The sequence below is a fragment of the Cyphomyrmex costatus genome, unplaced genomic scaffold (genome assembly GCF_001594065.2).
Source record: "Cyphomyrmex costatus isolate MS0001 unplaced genomic scaffold, Ccosl1.0 scaffold530, whole genome shotgun sequence".
In the NCBI taxonomy this organism is placed as follows: Eukaryota; Metazoa; Arthropoda; class Insecta; order Hymenoptera; family Formicidae; genus Cyphomyrmex; species Cyphomyrmex costatus.
The window spans coordinates 66620-85896 of NW_017279525.1; the positions used below are offsets into that span (position 1 = coordinate 66620).

The 19277-nt window shown below is 28.3% G+C and overlaps 3 protein-coding genes across 3 annotated transcripts; 1 reads left to right on the forward strand and 2 right to left on the reverse strand.

Annotated features, from left to right (window-relative positions):
• Positions 1–3273: 3273 nt before the first annotated feature.
• On the reverse strand, positions 3274–6464 carry LOC108778944 (Jumonji domain containing 5). The gene is made up of 9 exons (XM_018546272.1): positions 6441–6464; positions 6342–6359; positions 5510–5641; positions 5036–5177; positions 4753–4933; positions 4458–4613; positions 4071–4288; positions 3828–3992; positions 3274–3706 (listed from the first exon to the last, which is right to left on the reverse strand). Exons 3-9 carry the CDS (start codon positions 5638–5640, stop codon positions 3449–3451), a joined length of 1251 nt encoding a protein of 416 aa, XP_018401774.1. The 5' UTR covers position 5641; positions 6342–6359; positions 6441–6464; the 3' UTR covers positions 3274–3448.
• Alg14 (ALG14, UDP-N-acetylglucosaminyltransferase subunit) lies at positions 5723–6343 on the reverse strand. Its single transcript, XM_018546258.1, has one exon. The coding sequence runs from the start codon at positions 6341–6343 to the stop codon at positions 5723–5725; it is 621 nt and encodes a 206-aa protein (XP_018401760.1).
• A 1477-nt stretch (positions 6465–7941) lies between the features above and the next one.
• LOC108778935 (serine/arginine repetitive matrix protein 1) lies at positions 7942–14777 on the forward strand. Its single transcript, XM_018546259.1, has 7 exons — positions 7942–8163; positions 10424–10669; positions 10872–11007; positions 11106–13077; positions 13170–13228; positions 13337–13405; positions 14608–14777. Exons 1-7 carry the CDS (start codon positions 8146–8148, stop codon positions 14775–14777), a joined length of 2670 nt encoding a protein of 889 aa, XP_018401761.1. The 5' UTR covers positions 7942–8145.
• The last annotated feature ends 4500 nt before the right edge of the window (positions 14778–19277 follow it).

The following is a 19277-nucleotide window of genomic DNA, read 5'->3' on the forward strand; positions in this document are numbered from 1 at the left end:
ATCGTTGCACCCGACCTTTTCTCCCCAATATGATGTATTCGTGTGCGATAGAGTCGTATAAGGGTGCAATATATGTGTCCGTAGTAGAATTATTACTGAGCTTATGGATTACCGACGGGGAAGATGGAAAACAGTTTTTGCGAGAGAAACTATACCGGCAATGATAACGCGCACCCTCGCGTGCGCAAAATATATAAGGGGTTACGGAGATTGCAAGTAATGCATTTCGTATTCGAGCCGCCACGTGCAAACACTGCCCGGATATTCATGCCCGGAACTATCCTACTTTTAGTTGGTGAATGTAAGAACCTCTAGTTGAAAGTGTTTGAGATTGAACTGGAAATAAATTGCTACTCTACGCAAAGTCATCTTACTAATTATTTTTCAAATAAGTATTTTTCTAACTGCTTTTATACGCACATACTACCGTTTATGAATTCGAGAATCAAGTCTTCTCGAATTCATTTTTTCGCATTTTCACAATAACTTGAGTATCTCAGTGAATAAAAATCGAAAGGAAATTTTTTTTAATAAATTGTAAAATGGAAGAATAGAGCTTTAAACAGGCGTTCGAATTTGTTTCTATGATAATATTTTTGCTTCTAAATTATATAAAATTGAAAATTGAAATTTTTTCAATATTTCTGTCATTTTTTGTAACACTATACCGAAACATTATCGGACAAAATTTAATAGACAAGTAGAAAAACCTGTTTTAAGATGCTGATCTGTTAAATTGTGTTCGATAATGTTCCATCCAAGTAGAACGCTTTAAAAAATAATAAAAATATTGAAAAAATATCAATTTTCAATTTTAAATAATTTAGAAGTAAAATATATAGATAAAATTCAAACGCTAGTTTGAAGCTCAATTCTTCTTCTTTCTAAACAAAGTTATACTAAACAATTTATTTATAATAATAAATTAAAATGTATTAATAATTCACTATAGACTTGCTATTTATTAATAGCAATTTATTAATAGCAAAATTTGAAATATTTTTCAAAACTAGTAATTAATAGTAACATATACAATATTTAAATAATAAATTTAGGAACGACCTTTCATCAACTTTATATTTTGATTGTATAATAAAAATTAATACATTTTTTAATTACTCTTGATATTTTCTCTATATTTTCTTTTTTCTTCAACATTTGTAAAAAAAAGAGCAAAATTATAATTAATATATATTGATCAATTTTAATAATATAGATATATATATAGTTAATAAATATTAATTAATGCTAAATAATTTAAAATAATAAATTTATATTTCGCAATTACATTAATGCAAAGTTATAATAATGTTCCGCAGTATCCTTACAAGAGCGCGATATTTAAAAAAATTTAAGTAAATGATAACGTCAATGTCCTAAATCGCATCTCGACAGAAATAAGCAGCATGTCGTTGTACATTGCGATCAATAAAATCTTTATAGCCGAGTTGTGTGGCCGCAAGTAAAAAGAACAACGTTATGTATATATGCACGTCACCCCGTCACATAGTACATCTCTCGATACAACCTTGCACTCGCGTGACTTCATCCAAGGCCGCGACCCCCCGACTCCAGTTGCTGCCACACTTCTCGTACCCTTAATTCTCTTGCGCACCAATCGGCTGTGAGATTTCAAGGATACATATAGAGGTTTAGCTCTTATTATCGCGTCTAGGAATTTATTTTCTATGCATATATATATTATTAACAATAATTCTGGATTAAATTGCTATCAGTTATAAATTATAAGATTCAAATTATTTTCGTCCCACGTGCATACTTGTGCGTATATGAAAAGATATATATAGGTCGTATTATAAATTTTATTAACATGTATAATATTGTATTATTTTATATATACATATATATATTGTATAATAAATTTGTCAGGAGAATAATTTTTACTAAATTGGCAATTAATTAACTAAAAACAGTTTATAACTTCAAAAAAATAAGAATGATCATTATTTTAAATATTTAAAACAATAAAAACGCAAACCTACAATACATACTTATATATACATACAGCCTTTATTTTAAAAACTGCCGTATTGTATTCAATTTGTGGAAAGTGAAGCGTGAAATACAAACAACTTCTTCTCTCAAAAAATAGCAAGTATTAAAATAAAAGAGTAATAAATAATTATTTCATTAAATTCAATAAAGTTATAGCTGTAAAATGTTGACATAGGACCGACTACTTTCTCAAGCACACATAAATAACGTTTCGGAATACTTTGACAAATTATTTCTAAAAATAGTGTCGAGCTATCGCTTTCTGGGCAGTATCCAATAATCGCCACGAGTGAAGCTCGATAGCGAAATGTGTCAGCTGATTCCATCATCTGATATTTATTTATTTTGTTGATCCACGTATTTTTCATAAAAATAAAAGTTAATCTTATCTTATCGAGATGTAGTTTTATAACATGGACATATTTTTTTAAAAATCATTTTAAAAAATAATCATTAATAATTTATTTTATTGCAACATATATATATACACATGTTTAGAGCTTTTAAAACTATAAGAAATTGTTATATAAAATTCTTGATTTTAAGATTTTTCGTGTATACAACAAAAATTTTGAGAAAAAAAAAAAATTAAAAATGCAAGATATTACAAGAACGACAAATATTAATTAGTACATGTCATTACCTGGATCCTAATGATCGGTGGGAATGCGTCTTCTCTCGTCATTACTAAATAATAAACTGTATATTCTCTTTGACAAACTCTACGTATACGCACGCTCTGTAAGCACCATGCTGAAGACGTAGACTGCCGGATATTAATAGAGTTCTGTACGTTATTTTTGTTAAACTCCTATATGCCTTTGTTAAGTAATCGCGTATTGCGTTAATATCCAAAGCTAGCAAATCAACAATCACGCAAATTTACGAATATAATGTTTGATTTTAGCATACTGAAAGATATAAAAAGATGTATTTTTCTACTATAAATGTGTGTATATGCGCGCGCGTGTGTATATATACGGTAAAAATTTGATAAAAAGTTGACTTTTTTTCGAAGACAGAAATAAAAGGAAGACACTATTATCAAAATTGTAGGATAGGTAGGAGAACATACTTTGATAACCTTGTAACCTCTTAAATGTCTTTGGTTTTTTAACTACCAATAAAAAAATAAACATACTAATAAACATTAGTAACAAAAAGTTTAATTTAATCCATTCGTAAATTATTATTACATAAGATAATATTCTTCTTCTTCTTTCGCGACATTAAAGTTCACGGTGAATCAAAGCTTACCTCACATAAGATTTTCATAACACGGATTTTTTTTTTCCAGAATTAGATTGTTAGCCTAATGTCCAATCCCTAGCCTGGGGAATCCATATGTATGTCCACTGATATATGGGGGACCTACAGTTTAACGCCGAATCCGAACAACGCAGGATACAAAATAATATCACAAAAAATACAATTAATTCCACCAGAAACTGATCGAAAAACTTGGAGTAAGGGCGGTTACGTGATGCCACCATTTTGGTGGAATATACAACATTTCTCCAGGTTTTAAGTAAAACGTCATGCCGCTAGCTTCACGAAAATTTGGCCATTTCTCATAATCTGGCCTCACAGGATCTACTTGTGCAGTATTGTTAAGTAACTTAGTATCATAAGGATACAAATTATCTGTCTCAGTTGGAGAATATAAAATAACTCTTTTATAGCCGAATATCTAAAAAAATAAAACTACTGATACACTAAGTACAATATCCAAAATATAGTATAAAAAGTTAATTAAAAAGATCTTTAATATTTTATTCAAACAATTTCATTGTAAATCTATTTTTATATACCTGAGAAAGTAAATTATTTTTCGGATCAAAGTGTAAAGGTGATACTGTATTAGCAGGTCCAAACCAGGCATTAATATCAACTTCTGATGATTCTGTATTATTTTCCTCATTATCCGAAAAACAGCAATATTCCGGCACTTCGAAATCTTCTTTCAACTCTGGTATCTAATTAAGATTGATTTAAAAATCACGTTTTTATATTGTATTGAATATAAGATTTTATCGCGTACAGTGAATTAATACCTGTTCAAATAATTGATGTTGTGCTAAATAACCAACTTCGCTATTAGTCGAAATAATATGTTTTTGTAAAAATTCAGAAAAATTGACAAGATGCTGTGTCCAATCTTCTTCAGTATAACGAGATCCAATTTCAATCGGTACTGTCCGAGATCCCGCGATCATATTCAAATAATTAGGATTTTTCCATAACGTTAGTGCTTTCCAATGATTCATACAATCTAATGAAATGTATAAAATTAATATTTTATTTTTTTCTATAATATTTAAAGCATAGTCAGATCACTAAATATTTACGTTGTTCAAGGCAAATAAAAAAGAACTTTATCATGATACATAAAATTAAATATTTTGTTAATATGTTTAGAGACATATTTACTTTACATATACCTGTTAATACAGTTGGTAACTTTGGCATAAAAATTTTCTTGTAAAATGTTTCCATTGAAGGTTGTTCAAAATATCTATCCGGACAATTAGATATTAAATAGTCAGTCCCTTTATAATCAATTAAAATATCTTCCATATTTATAATATCAAATTCTTCTAGTAAAATTTGAAAAATAAAATCAATTTTAATAGCATTTTTAAATAATTTAATAAGTTAATAATTTATTACCATAAAATTATTATAAAATAATTTAATATTATATAATAATTAAAATACTTTTATAAATATTCTTACCAGCACAATAATTGTTTAGCTTCGTGGCAATAGTTGTCAATAAATTTGGCATACTGAGAAGAGGTGCTCCTAATAGAATGCCTCTATCAATTTGACTAATAATATTTTTTAATACAATCTTGTTCTTTTCTTTATCATAACTTTCAGCATTTATTTTCCACTGAAGCTCTAATAATACAGCCTATAAATGTATTAAATGCAATTGTAAATAAAAAATATATTGTCGATAGAAGCATGTGAATAATATAAATGTTGAATCATATATTTATGCATTATTTTATACCTTTACAATAACGCATAAAGAATAACAATATCTGTATTCTATTGAAACATCTTTCCAGTAGCCTGAATTCAATACCTCCCATGTACGGTCTAAACAAGCTTCCAATCTTGTTATCGATGTGTTTATCCAATTTTCTGAAGTTCTTATAGAGAAAACAACTTAAAGTGATTATATGTTGAATATTTATATTAAATATTATAAATATCATATTACTTGAAATAAGTCAGTCATAAATAAATATAAACAATCTACAACATTTTTTCAATAAACAATACTTTCTGAGATAATTAGCTATTCTGGGACTTTTGACATGCACTATATATGTTTATATATATACATTTAAATTTTTTAAAAGCACTTGTTTGTATTGTCTATTAATTTGACAAAATATACCTATAAAGCTTTTATGATAAGTACACAACAATTTTATAAATATATATGAAATAATATTGCTTATAAGTTTTCAATATTTACAATTGCTTGTCAGATGTCTGCAGCATATTAATTACAGATGTCAAGTGTAATTTTATTTCAATAGGTATATTTTCCAATTCTTTTGTTAATAATGCCCAAGGAACTGTTATCATAGAACCACTGTAAGTCATTCTGTAAATTATATATATATATATAGTCATTATTATTTTATACATATAATCATCATTATAAGGTATAATTAAAAATCTTTACTTATAAAAAAACACTTCTGCTATACATAGGTTTACTTAAGTATGTCCATCGCACAATAACATGATCAGCTAAATAATACAAAATCTTTCCCGTTAATGAGAAAGTTTTAACCCTACAGAAACTTTCTATGAATATAATAACATTTTCTGTAATAAATAGAACTCTAAACAAAAATGCCATAATACATAAAGGTACACAGGTACCAGGGCCATTGCATAAAATGAGCCCTGGATTTTCTCTCCACAAAATTGGAAGACAGTTTAGTGTGGCAAATATAGTAGTCCAAATCGACGTGAGGTACGATTGTTGAACTTCACGACTTCTATAAATTTTCACAATTTTAAAATCTTTATTGCCATTCTCTAAATCTCTAACTTTATCTGCACTAAGTTTATCTGTCTGAGCATGAATGTACACTCTAGGCGAATAATTCTTAATATTTAAGTATTTAACAATTCGCAACATTTCAGCTGTATGTCCACCAGAACCTAATATTATCATTGTTTTAATTGAACAGGACTTTTCTTTAGGTTTAGTGTTTTTGATAAATATCAGATAACAAGTTCTGGCAAGTATCAATATACAGGCAAATGCCATAAAGATGAAATATTCCACGTACATTTTCTTGTTTTGTTAGCTGAAAAAAAAATATTATGAAGTAATATATATGTACAAATTTACAAAGGGTTAAATTACATTAATAATAATTCTTACTAACCTCACTACAAATTATGTGTCAGCTCATAAACTGTCATCAACTGAAAAAAGAAATAAATTACAGATTAAATTAAAATTAAGTTAAATTGTAGAGTTATATAGAGAATTGCCTTGTAAATAAGTTTTTTATTTTTTATATGTACTTTTAATACTTTTTTATATAAGAAAGTCTTCTTTTTCTTATTTAATTTATTGGTATATTCTTTTAGATCATCCAATAGCAGCGAGCACTCACGGATCCGCTGTTGAGTCCGCTGAATGCGAACTATGAATACTGGCCTTAAGCAAGGATGAGATAATATGATAATATGATAATATGATTGGTTGGATCTTTAAGTAATAACCAATTATGTTGAATCGCTCAGCAAGCGTACATACATACCTAGCCGCTTTGTCGTCTTGAACTCGCCCACTGGCTGCGTTCAGCAGAAAAAGCAGCTTTGCAACTGTTGTAAACTTCTTGAATATGATTGGTCGCGTTCAGCAGACTCAACAGCGGATCCGTGAGTGCTCGCTGCTATTGGATGATCTAAAAGAATATACCAATAAATTAAGATAATTTAATAGAAAGTAACCAGTTAGTACGCGTATCTAGAGTCCTAGATATCAGAGAAGCGCAACCGGCTTAAGTCAGTATCGCAAAATTACTAAGAAAAGTATTAAAAATGGCGTCATTTGCAGACGAAATATGAAATCCACCAATCGTCTATTAGTCAGCCATTTTTAATACCACTGAATGAATGTCATGATTGGCTGACAGTCAGCTAATCAGGACGCGGAACATCGGTTGCGCTTCTCTGATATCTAGGACTCTACGCGTATCAAGTGCACGATGTAAACCAGATATCACGGTGCCAACATAATATTCACGTCTCTTTCTTCTGGTGTGCTGCAGTGTTTTGCGCATGCGGTAACGAGTAACGCATGCGCCGCAAGGCTGTCGCACACAGTAGAAAGAGAGGGTATTATATAATAAGAGGGTCTGCACTGGTCTTGCAGATCGATTATATGTTATATCTAGAGAGGCCTCTAGTTATATCTTATGATATCAAATGAGATGAATATTATAAAAATGAGCATATCCATTAAGTGTTAATCAATTAAATTACGATTTTTCTACTAAATTTGCTTTTGTAATTTTTATTTTATTTTGAAGTACATACATACATACACAATCGGCTTCTGTTATTGAATTTGGCATCACTGCTTTGGTGGAAACTAGTGAAAACTAGAGAAATTGATCTAGATCACTGGATCTGTTCGCATTGCTTGAAATTCCCTAAAATTTTTGAACTCAAAATGAGATAGATACTTAATTGAGCGTTGAAAAGAGAGAAAGCGAAGATGCTATGTGGAAAAAGTGCAAGCGTGCAACGCGACAAACCTATACTGTCTACCATGCCATTTTTATTTATATATGTATGCTTGGTGTAAGTAAGTAGAGATCAGACTGACTGAATCAAGTAGATTTGTTCAGATTTGTTCGACAAATCCGTAGTAGCCAAAAGTTGGTTAAAGGATTTATCGCTTTGCAATATGTGTGTGATGCGTACCATCGGTGTATGCAACGGGCGACATTTTCGTGAACGTTTGGTGTGAGAGCTGTTCACGCAAACGCTCGGTCGCGATCCGTCAGTCTGTGTGGTCTGGTGTGGTATTAACCGTGAACCGCCTGCAACGTTCTTCCCATTACTCTTCTCAATAAAATGGACCATCGCCAAAAGGTAAACCACCAACAAAAGCAGATTCAATGTGCAACGAATGACGCGTCAGAAAGAACGATATTTTTCTCGTTTGTCTTCGGAGAAAATTGAAGCACTTCAACAAGACACTGATAAAACCTAAATGTCGTATAACAAAATAGAGATTTATTTGCCAGCGAGAATTGTAAGAATTATTCGCATATCTTGCAACAATTTGTCTATCCATGCGTGCTTTTCATGCAGTTGTCAACTCTGCAAAAACTTAATGTCGTTTTGTGTTGTCTCTTTCTTGTTGTGATCTATTGTTTATAGGTCTATTCTTTGCGGCTGAATTAATATACACTTGTAGTACTTAAGATAAAATAAATATACTTGTAGGGTGTATACTAAGTATCAGGATTTTGAATAGTAACTACTTCATAAGTTAAAAGTTAAAAAGTTATTAAAATTAATTAATTTTAAATATTGTGTGTGATTCTTAACTCTTTTAATGTAGTTACTTGTAAACTTTAATCTACTTTGACTTTTTTTTAGTTAAACTTTTTTTTATCTTTCTAAATGCTAATATTATTTTGTATAAGATCTCAAATATTAGAGAATTTATTTAGAAGAAGTTCAATGATTGGATGATAAACGCTTCTTTTGTAATACTCGAAAATAAATATGGACTCTATGTAAGAAACGCTATCAGTACTTTGATGTGGCCATATAAAAAGGAGTACAACATTGCTTACCTTTTTAAAAATGACTTTTTATGATATAAATCTCAAAATATGAAAATATATATGTAAAAAAAAAAATACTCAAAATTAATTTTATATAAGAAATAACAAATATTTTTGTAATTTCATATCATTTACAAAATAAAATATTAAATTTATTTTCTAATCTATATTAAAACTGCTTTATTATTTAAAGTAATTTAATTTAAGAAAAATTAGGATATTTGTAATACAGCAATGTGGTACACAAGGTTAATAAGAGTTAAGAAACAATAAAAGAAATCTCCATAATTAAGTTAACATAAGTGTATTAAATATAAATGTAAAAAACTATAGGAAATAAGAATATACATATTCAACGCTGCAAAATATAATACATATACATGAAGAATAAAAAATGTGTTATATGCATTTTACAGCCAGTGTAAAATTAAAAATAGTTAAAAAATTACAGGATTCTTAATATTCAAAATACAACAATGTGGTACACAAGGCTAATAAGAGTCAAGAAACTATGAAAGAAATGTAAATATAAAAAACTACAGGAAATAAGAATATATATATGTACATTTATGTATATGTATTATGTTTTGCAGCATTGCAGTATTCTTATTTCCTGTAGTTTTTTATATTTATATTTAACACACTTATGTTAACTTAATTATGGAGGTTTCTTTTATTGTTTCTTGACTCTTATTAGTCTTGTGTATCACATTGTTGTATTTTAAATATTAAGAGTCCTGTAATTTTTTAACTATTTAGAATATTTGTATTTAATAAAAATAATGTTTTCAAAATAAATTTTTTTTTAAGTTAATTTAATCTTAATGTAACTTTAACTGTGTTAGTTTTTTTGTTTATTTAACTTTTAGTTTAACTAAATTTTATAAACCATTAACTTTAACTTAATTTAATTAAAAAATTAACTTATTTGATCCTACTAAGTAGGTATTAACGAAATTTTAAAAGATGATTCCTCATAAATTCAAGACAAAAACTTGATACGACCATGTCTGAAACAGCTTATCTGTTTTTGTAAAAGAGAGTCTAACTTATTCTTAGCTTCATCCCTGATTGAATAAAAAAATAATTCTAACAAATAAAATAATATAGAGATAAGATCTCAATAGTGATAAGATCTCCTTCAACACAAAGTTACATCAAAATAATTCAAATAATTTTTAAAATTTTGTAAAAAATGAAATTTTTTTATTTTGACATCCTACTTTTGAAACTAAATTTTGGATATATGGTCATATGAAGTTTTTGTCTTGAATTTGTGTGAGAAATCATTCCTTCTGTTAACATCAAATCTGTTAACACCCTAAATACACCCTATATATTTATTGATAACAAGATGGAATGCTTTTTATTTGGTGACATGAGTCAGTAAATGTTATTCTATCTTTCTTGACATTCAATAAGTAACAAAAATAGAGCGAAAATTATGTCGATTTGTGTCATCAAAATGGAAAACATTTATAGAAAATTGTAGTTAAGTCTAGTGTGACAAAGAGTAGACCTTATGTCAAGTTTTATCCATTATTTTATTTTACCAGATGATTGTAATTCCTCAACAATCAAAAATTAAAGTTGAGGATGACGATGATGAAGATGTGGAAGCACTGAGATTAGCAGCGCTTAAATCATTACGAACAAAAAATGCCATGCATAAAAAATTAGAGCTATCACAGATGCAGAAAGTATTACCACAAATAACACAATCATCCCGTTTTCCATATAAAAATCAACGATCTATGAAAAAAAATTATTATCATAACAGGGTGCAACAAAGGCAGAATGGCGTAAGTTTTCAATTTCTATTTAATTGATCATAATATTAATGTAACGTGTAAATATTAAACACTTGTATTTTACAATGCATTAAAGTATGTTTGAATAAATGTTTTAAATAGCTTTCAGAATGTATATAAAATTTATATAATTAGTAAGTCATTATTTCTGATTCAACGTCTTCATATGTACATTTGTATTTTATATTTGCAGAATTTATATTATCAGAGCCATCGTAATCCGAACTTGATAGCGATAGTTCCTGTAGATGAACCTTCTTCACTTCAACAAGTCCAATTAGCTTGTCCCGTAGAAAAGACTGAGTCTTGTGTAGAATCGTGTCCTCAAGGTAAACTTATATTTTTATACAGAATGAATAATACTAAATATATCAATAATATGTTTTTTAAAAATAAAATAATTATGTAATTATATGTGTAATTTCAGAAGTATCAAAATTTCATCGTTTTAAAGATAGTGGCAGCGCTTCTGAAGAAGAAGATGTAAAGGAGCAGAAAAGTGTCGTGACCTCTATAAAGACAGAAATTACATCGACAGAGGAATCTGTTGAATTTTCAGTAGAGGTGGAAAGTCAAGAGGAAATTACAGAGAATTTGCAGAAGAATGGTGAGAAGAATGAGCGAGAAGAAGATGGTAATGATGATGATGATGATATACTCTTAATGGCTGATCTCGAGGAAGAAGACAGTTTAGAACGCTTAATGGACGAGATGGAAAGGGAAATGAACGATGAAAATAAGGTATCTGAAAAAGGAGAGAAAAAATTGCATAAAGATTGCGAAACTAAAAACACAATTAAAAGTGATGAAGGAAGTAAAAATTTAGATCAAAAAACAAAATCAGACGATAGTTATGGTAAGAAGGAAAGAAATAACGTTATTACTCCATCTTTGACCACAATTATAAAGAATGATAGAAGATCAGTCTCTCCACACATAACAAATCGAATTATTCAAAAGCGCAGGTCATTATCTCCAAGGTCGCGATCACGAAAGAAATCGCCAAGAAGATCTCCTAGAAGATCTCCAATTAGACTGAAAAAGTCTCCGAGAGAAGCATTGACAAGGTATAGATCGCCTCCATTATCACGATATTCCCCTAGATCTAGATCACCTAGACTCTCACCACGGAGATCTCCAAACAGAACAATTATGAAAAAATCTCCGCTCAGAAAGTTATCACCAAGAGGTAGATCACCTAAACTTTCGTCGCGCTCCAGGTCGCCTCGACCACACAGATCAAGATCACCGAGACGATCAAAGTCTCCAAGGCCGCGTTCACCTAAAATCTCACGCTCGAGAACGCCACGATTGTCGAGATCAAGTTCGCCAAGGTATTCACCACTTAGATCTCCTAGATCCAAGTCACCTAGATTATCGCCGAGAAGAGTATCACCACGTCGATTACGATCTAGATCTAGGTCTCTTGGTTTATCTCCTCAAAGAGGATCGTCTCGCTTGCGATCACCAAAAACATCACCGCATAGAACACCATCTCGTTTGAGATCACCGCGACTTTCGCCACGCAGGTCACCATGGTCATCTCCAAGACATTCACCCCGTCTTTCACCACGACGCAAGCGATCTCCGAAATGGTCACCTAAAGAATTACCCAGAAAGCACGGTCCACGTTCTATCACTCCAGATAATCGAGACGGATATGTGAGAGAATCGTCTCCAATATTCAAAAGTACAGCGGAAATACCCAGAACGAAAGCAAAACAGAAAGATGAAGCATATGAAAGACCAACAATGATGACGGAAATAGTGAAGGAATCTGTTGATATAATTAGTGATCCTATATTAGAAGCAAGGAAAAAGAAATTTGAATCTATGCGGCCTATCGATCCTGTAAATGCTAATAAAAGGATTAAATTATCCAAAAAACACACCACGAATACGAAAGTAGAACCTTCAGAAAAAGCAGAAATTCATTTAAGTAATGCAAGAAAAGTAAATAAAACTGTGGAGGAATATGATACTCAAGAGATGGATTTATGTTTAGAAGAAGATTACGAGTTTGAAGAATGTGAAGACACAATGGAAAATACATCGCCAAGCACTTTTACAAGTACTATAAGTATAGAAGCAGAACCACAAAAAATAGAAAAAGAAAAATCTTCTAAGAAAAAAAAGAAGCGCGATAAGGAGTTATATCAAGTAGGGAAATTGAAGAACGAATTACCACTTTCTGAACGTATTGGAAAGGACAAGAAGTGTAAGAAACGTAAAGATATAGTCTCTGAAGATGTGGACGTTATGTTTGAAGATATAACCATAGATGAAGAAGGAGATTTACGAGCAGAGCTTAGCAGAAGACGCGCAGAAAGATTAAACAGAACTTTACCGATTCAATCTGCTAGATTAGTGCAGTCAGCTTTTAAAGGCGTTGTTAATGAGTAAGGAAAAATACTCTCTCTGTATACAATATTATATATTCTTATATTTTCTCTTATAAATGTCACTCATTTTGTTTTATGTTTCTTTGTAGAGCTGTGAAAAATAATGCAAAAGCCAATCAGAGACATCTCATTAATACTGATGAAAAACGTAAGTATTAATTAAATATATATATATATTTAACATTAATTTTACTCAATCTTTCTCCCTTTTTCATATTTAAATTACTTTTAATAATGAATGTTTCTTTTTCTATAGCTAATCAAAAAGAAGTTAGGCGAGTTACTGTACTACATAGATCGTTAACTGAATTACATGATTCTGAAGGTAATTACAATATATTTTTTAAATATGTATTAAATTTTAATAGTGTTTATAAATTTTAACTTACAATAATATTAATTCAGGTCTGTCCAATTTGAGCTCTGAAATCACAACGAAAAACCATTAACGTAAACAAATTCAATGTAAATAAGATTTCAGACTGTAAAGTATTCATAACTCAGATGAGTCAACAATTTATAGTCCCCAAAATCTTACATTGAATATTTTGCATCAATGGCTTTGCATTTTGAAGCTCAAATTGGACAAATTAATATTAATTATTTGAAATATTTTATTATTTTGAGATATGTGATTATATATATATATATATATATATATATAATCACACATCTCAATAACTCTCGTTACTTATTGCGAAAATTGAAAAATGGTGGAGGACTTTTCTTCTCAGTTTAGTCTATTCTACCCCTATGCGACAGAATTTTTTTATTACTTCTCAAACACCCTGTGTATGTGTGTATATATATATATTTATATTTTTTTTTTTATTCCTGCAGGCGTGCATTTGTGTGTGCGCGCGCACGTGAAGGAAAGTAATGTATATGTACATAGTTTAGTTTTTTTTTACATATGATTTCTCTAATTATTCTGCATATAAGAGTATTAAGATAGAGATACCAAAAAATATTAATAGTTTATGAGATTCATATTATATTTTGTTTAAGAGAATATATAGGCAAAATGGATAATTTTTTAAATAAGCAACTGTGTTTTTCACCAATTGATCATCTCATTATTCTATTTTTAAAAGCATTAAGCTACGATTATTATAATAAAAAAATTAATGCATTATGAGATATTTAATATTTTATATCAATATGTGTGCCACAATAAAATTAAATAAAAAAATTTCATAATTGATTTTTTTGCATTTCTACCTTAATATTTTCATATGTAGAATAATTAGAGAAATATTATGTATAAAAAAACTATATAATTTCGTTTAAAAAAATAAAAATCACCTGGAATCTTGGAGTCACGTCCATCTAAAGAGACTCTGTAACCAAAAGATGTCTTTCTCTAAACAAAGTTTTTTTTAAAACATTTTCTGACATAGCGAATAGTTTGGGAGGAGTAATTGTATGTAAAGTTTTAAATGAGATCCTATATATATGAGGAAAATAACAATTAATATAAAATAAAATTTTACGAACTCTTATTATGTTTTTATTTTTTATTTACAGATGAAAGTACTCTTGATTCAAAGGTACCTGTACGTCTCAGATTGGGACTCAATAAGCAAGTGCAAGAGTCCAGGGAATCAAAGGTTACTCGAAAAGCAACCAAAAGACAGGGTCGTAAGGTAAAGCACAAAAATCATTTGTCTCTAAAAGATCCTGAATATATTTTGTAGTGTAAATTATGGCTTTATGTCTCCAATCTAGATTTATAAATAGTGTGATATTTATATTTTGTGATATTCTTAAACTAAGTATATGAACAAATACATCTTTAAATATTGTTTATATTTTCATTAATAATATTAATAGAATTATAGTAGATTTAAAGATATCTAATAATGAAATCTTCAAATCATTAGGTTTTATAATTTATTATAATTTTATGTGAAACGATGCAATCTGATGTAAACTGAGTAATAATTAACCTTTATAATTGAATTAATGAATTAAATTAATATAAATAGAATTTTTTAATATACTTATTAATGAAAGAGTATATAGATTTTAAGAGAAAACACTTTTTATTTATAACTAACAATATTTTTTATTATAAATATAACTCTTGTGGTACATTATCACAAAAAATAATTTATCAATCAAGTTACGTGAAATTATCTACAGAACAATATTATGTGCCTTTCATTAATATAACCAGAGAATAATATATAAAAGCTGCGAGATAATTTGCATTATTGACTTTTGTTAAAAGAGTAAACAGCATGTTTTCATGAAGTAGATATAGATTTTGATAAGATTAAATATTTAAAAAAGTAACAATGTAGAATTGTTTTCAAAAATTATTTACGTTTTATCGCGTAATTCCAAACTCATTGTCAGTAGAGTTCAGTAGAAAATAAAGATGATCTGTTTTTTGTTTAGGAATAAAATAAATACGCGTTCATCCGATTGCATATTTGTATGAAGAGAGAAAAGCGGTTCAGGTTACTACTCATTATGTTGTCGGCTCATAGGAACATGCGCAGATTAAGTAACGACTACTTATCTCGTTTTAAATGCTTATGAAGCATCTTTTTTTTCAAGTATAAAGTACAATAACATTTAGTTATTGTACACTTAATTGAAATAATATTAATACTTGAGAATCTAAATTTTGATATCTTACAATTTAGATGTATTCGATTATTTATCATTATACATTGCTTAGGAAAAGTTGATTACGTGTGATTATATTAAATCATTTGTTGTGTTGAAGAATGTGTACATATTTTTACTTTGGTCGCACACTTAATAAACAAGAATCATTAATCCCAAAGTTACCTTCTAAAAAAACCTAAGCATATTTTACATGAAAATAGTAACGTATAGGTATATTTTAATTGCATATAATGCTTAATACTAATTAAAAAGAATTTGTAGTATAGCTGTAAATTCGTTTGCGTGTGGTACCAAATATCTTGTACAAAATATCATATTAACAAAAAAGCTATTTGTTAAAATTTATTTACTACTCAACGTATTTTTAATGAAAGCAAGCTGTAAATGTTATGATCTGATCTGATAGAGTTTTATAAATCGATAATACACTTTATTGTGTACCTACATGTGCTCGTTCTATTGCAATTAAGAAATTTATTGCGGTAGTAAATTAATAGATAAAACAATCATTTTTTATATCTATTTTATGCTGAAATACATATACTACATTTATATAAATGTAGTGTATTATTCTTCATAATTGTTTAAAAAAAAATTGTATACACTAATTTTATACGTTTGGCGGCAAAATTACTGTAAACATTATTATTGTTACATATATATTTTTATTGTTTCTTTTAAGGAAGTTACAGTTTTATTCGAAAAAAGATACAACTATACATTATACTCAATGTATTTTACATAACTATATTTAATTAATAGCCGCAGAATAATACTTAGTATTGCTTTCAATTATATTTCTATATTAATAATTAGAATATAGTATACATCACTATAATATATGTGTAACCCAATATGCGTGAATCTTTTTGGGTTATTGTGCATAAACTCAGTCTATTTCGGAAATGATGTTCGTATATCAAGCTGAATACCTCATAGTATCTATGAAGGTGTAAATGCTGCTTTTACGTCAATAAAAAATAATATAACATTTATAAAAATTTTTTTTCTCTGAAAACGTTTCTATAAGTTTCTATAACTAATAGGAAGCTTTGATATTAGATTTTTAGATTTTATATACACATATATATGTACACATACGCGTGCGCGCGCACACATGCACGCACTCACACGCACGCGCGCGCGCGCGCAATACACACACACACACACACACACACACACATATATATATATATATATATAAGTGATAATATTAATAACTACATTGCGTGCCTTTATTTATATTTAATTAAAAATATGTAAATACTTTCTTAAATACGCTTAAATAGTAAACACGTTAATGCTATAAACGTGCCGGCTAAAACGAACATTTTTAGTACGCCATTATATTTACACATCGTATATGTGTAAATCTGTGACATCAACTCTAAGAGTTGTATAATATCTTTATAGCTAGACCTATAATGAGAAAGAGACTGAAATGGAATTATAAACCTTGACCAGTCCACAATTGTTATGTGATATTTGAAGGGATTTTTTGGTTTCCCTTATGCGCGTTTCAATTATCTTAGAATAACACAGACAGTTATACATAATAATATTTTTAAAAAACAGATTAAATAATGATACTACATTTATATCGTGTTATACTCCATTTATGGAGTAATTCTGTGTATGCAAAAGTTTTTCTTAAATATTTAATTATAGCATGTAGAAATATTTTAAAAAGATAAAAAAAAGATTATTTTAATTTATACGGTACGTAGGTATATTTATTTCAACAGCATATTTTAAGATAATTTATTTTGCAATCGTTATCGGCCAATTAAATTTTTTAACTTAATATGAAATTTAAAAAAAATATTCATTGTTTTATATATATATAAATAATATATATATGAATATATATATATATATATATGCGTGTGCATGTGCGTGCGTGTGTATCATACATGTATATATTATATGTATACATATATGTATATTTTATTTCAACTTCTGTGTTATTCTGTGATACAACTGCGATTAAATCACGATTCTAATTGTTAATAATTTAATTTATTAAATTAATTTTGTCATAGGTAAATACAGATGGGAATAATTTGTTGATAATCTTCATAATAATATATGATTAGATATTATAACTTATTAGAGTATTATACCTATAATTTATTTTGATTTATTTTTTTTTACTCTTTATATTTTATTATTAATAATAATTCTGGATTAATGTTATAAAAAATTAAAATCGATATTTATACGTTAACTTTGTGTCATTCTTTTTATTAAAAACAATATTATTTTATTTCGTGAACAATTTCTATATTTTATAGATAAAAAGAAATGTTAAATATATGTTATATTTTTATACAATATAGTAAAAATTTGTATCTTATATTTATTATTAAAGCGTTTAACCATCTGTAATTTACCGCGCGAACGCTTTGTGCGTACGAATGTACCTATTTGTATATCTAAGTGTATTTGTACTTATACAACCTTTTTTATAAAAATAACAAAGATTATCGTATATTTCCTACTTAGATGTAGTGACGTTGATATCAAGAACGAAATAATATCAGTAAGGTGTGTTTCCTGCGTCACTTAGACTTAATTGAAAATCTTTTATTTCAGAAAATATAAAATAAAATATTTTTCCAGCTATTTTGTCGACTATTTTTTCTTACCAAAAACATCTAAAGTTTCTGGCAATTCAGCTTTTACATTGTCTTTTATCTCGTTATAAATCGTGCGATATTATGACATTGAGTGAGTGGCATTACGCTTTATGAATATGTATAAGAAAAAGTTTCTTCCGTTCAGTCACGCAAAATAGAAATGTAGAAACTAAAGAACTAAAAGTGTGGGTAATACTTGAAATACAGTGCGAGGAAACAGTGAGAGTAGTTTCATATCAATTACAACCGATCATGTAATTATATTGTGCATACGCTACATCAACTTTAAATTATTGTAAATACAAATTTGCTCCCGCCGTTTTTACAGGTATAAAACTATCTATATGAAAACGGCGGGAGCAAACTTGTAGACCTTTAATAAGAATATGATCATGCACAAATAAAAAAAAAATAAAATAACGATGTATTGCTTGATAATGATAATATTACACATGTGCTATTTAATAATAGCTATTTTAGTATAATAGCGAACGTATTGAAATAGTTTTTATTTAGATTTTGTGCAAGTAAAATTAGAAATTTTTATATTATACATAGTTATTATTGTTTTTTTTAATATTACTTTAATTTTAATAAGAAAGGACAGAAGAAGAGTAATTAGAAAGTTTATATGCAATTTTATTTTGCGAAATATTAAATCTGCTTATACTTTAAATATACATATCACTAAAATGGTCCATCTATAAATGTAGATTAACTTTAATCTCGGTTCGAATTATTTTTTATCTTTTTCTTATTCTAAAAATTAGAAAAAAAATGAAGAGTAAATTGAATTAAGATAAAAGTTAATCTACATTGATGGAAACAGGCAAGAGGTAAGGGGTAGAAAAGAATGACCTATTTAACGATTCAAAAATTAAACGAAAAATTAGCCAGAATGGTCAGAACGCGATTTAA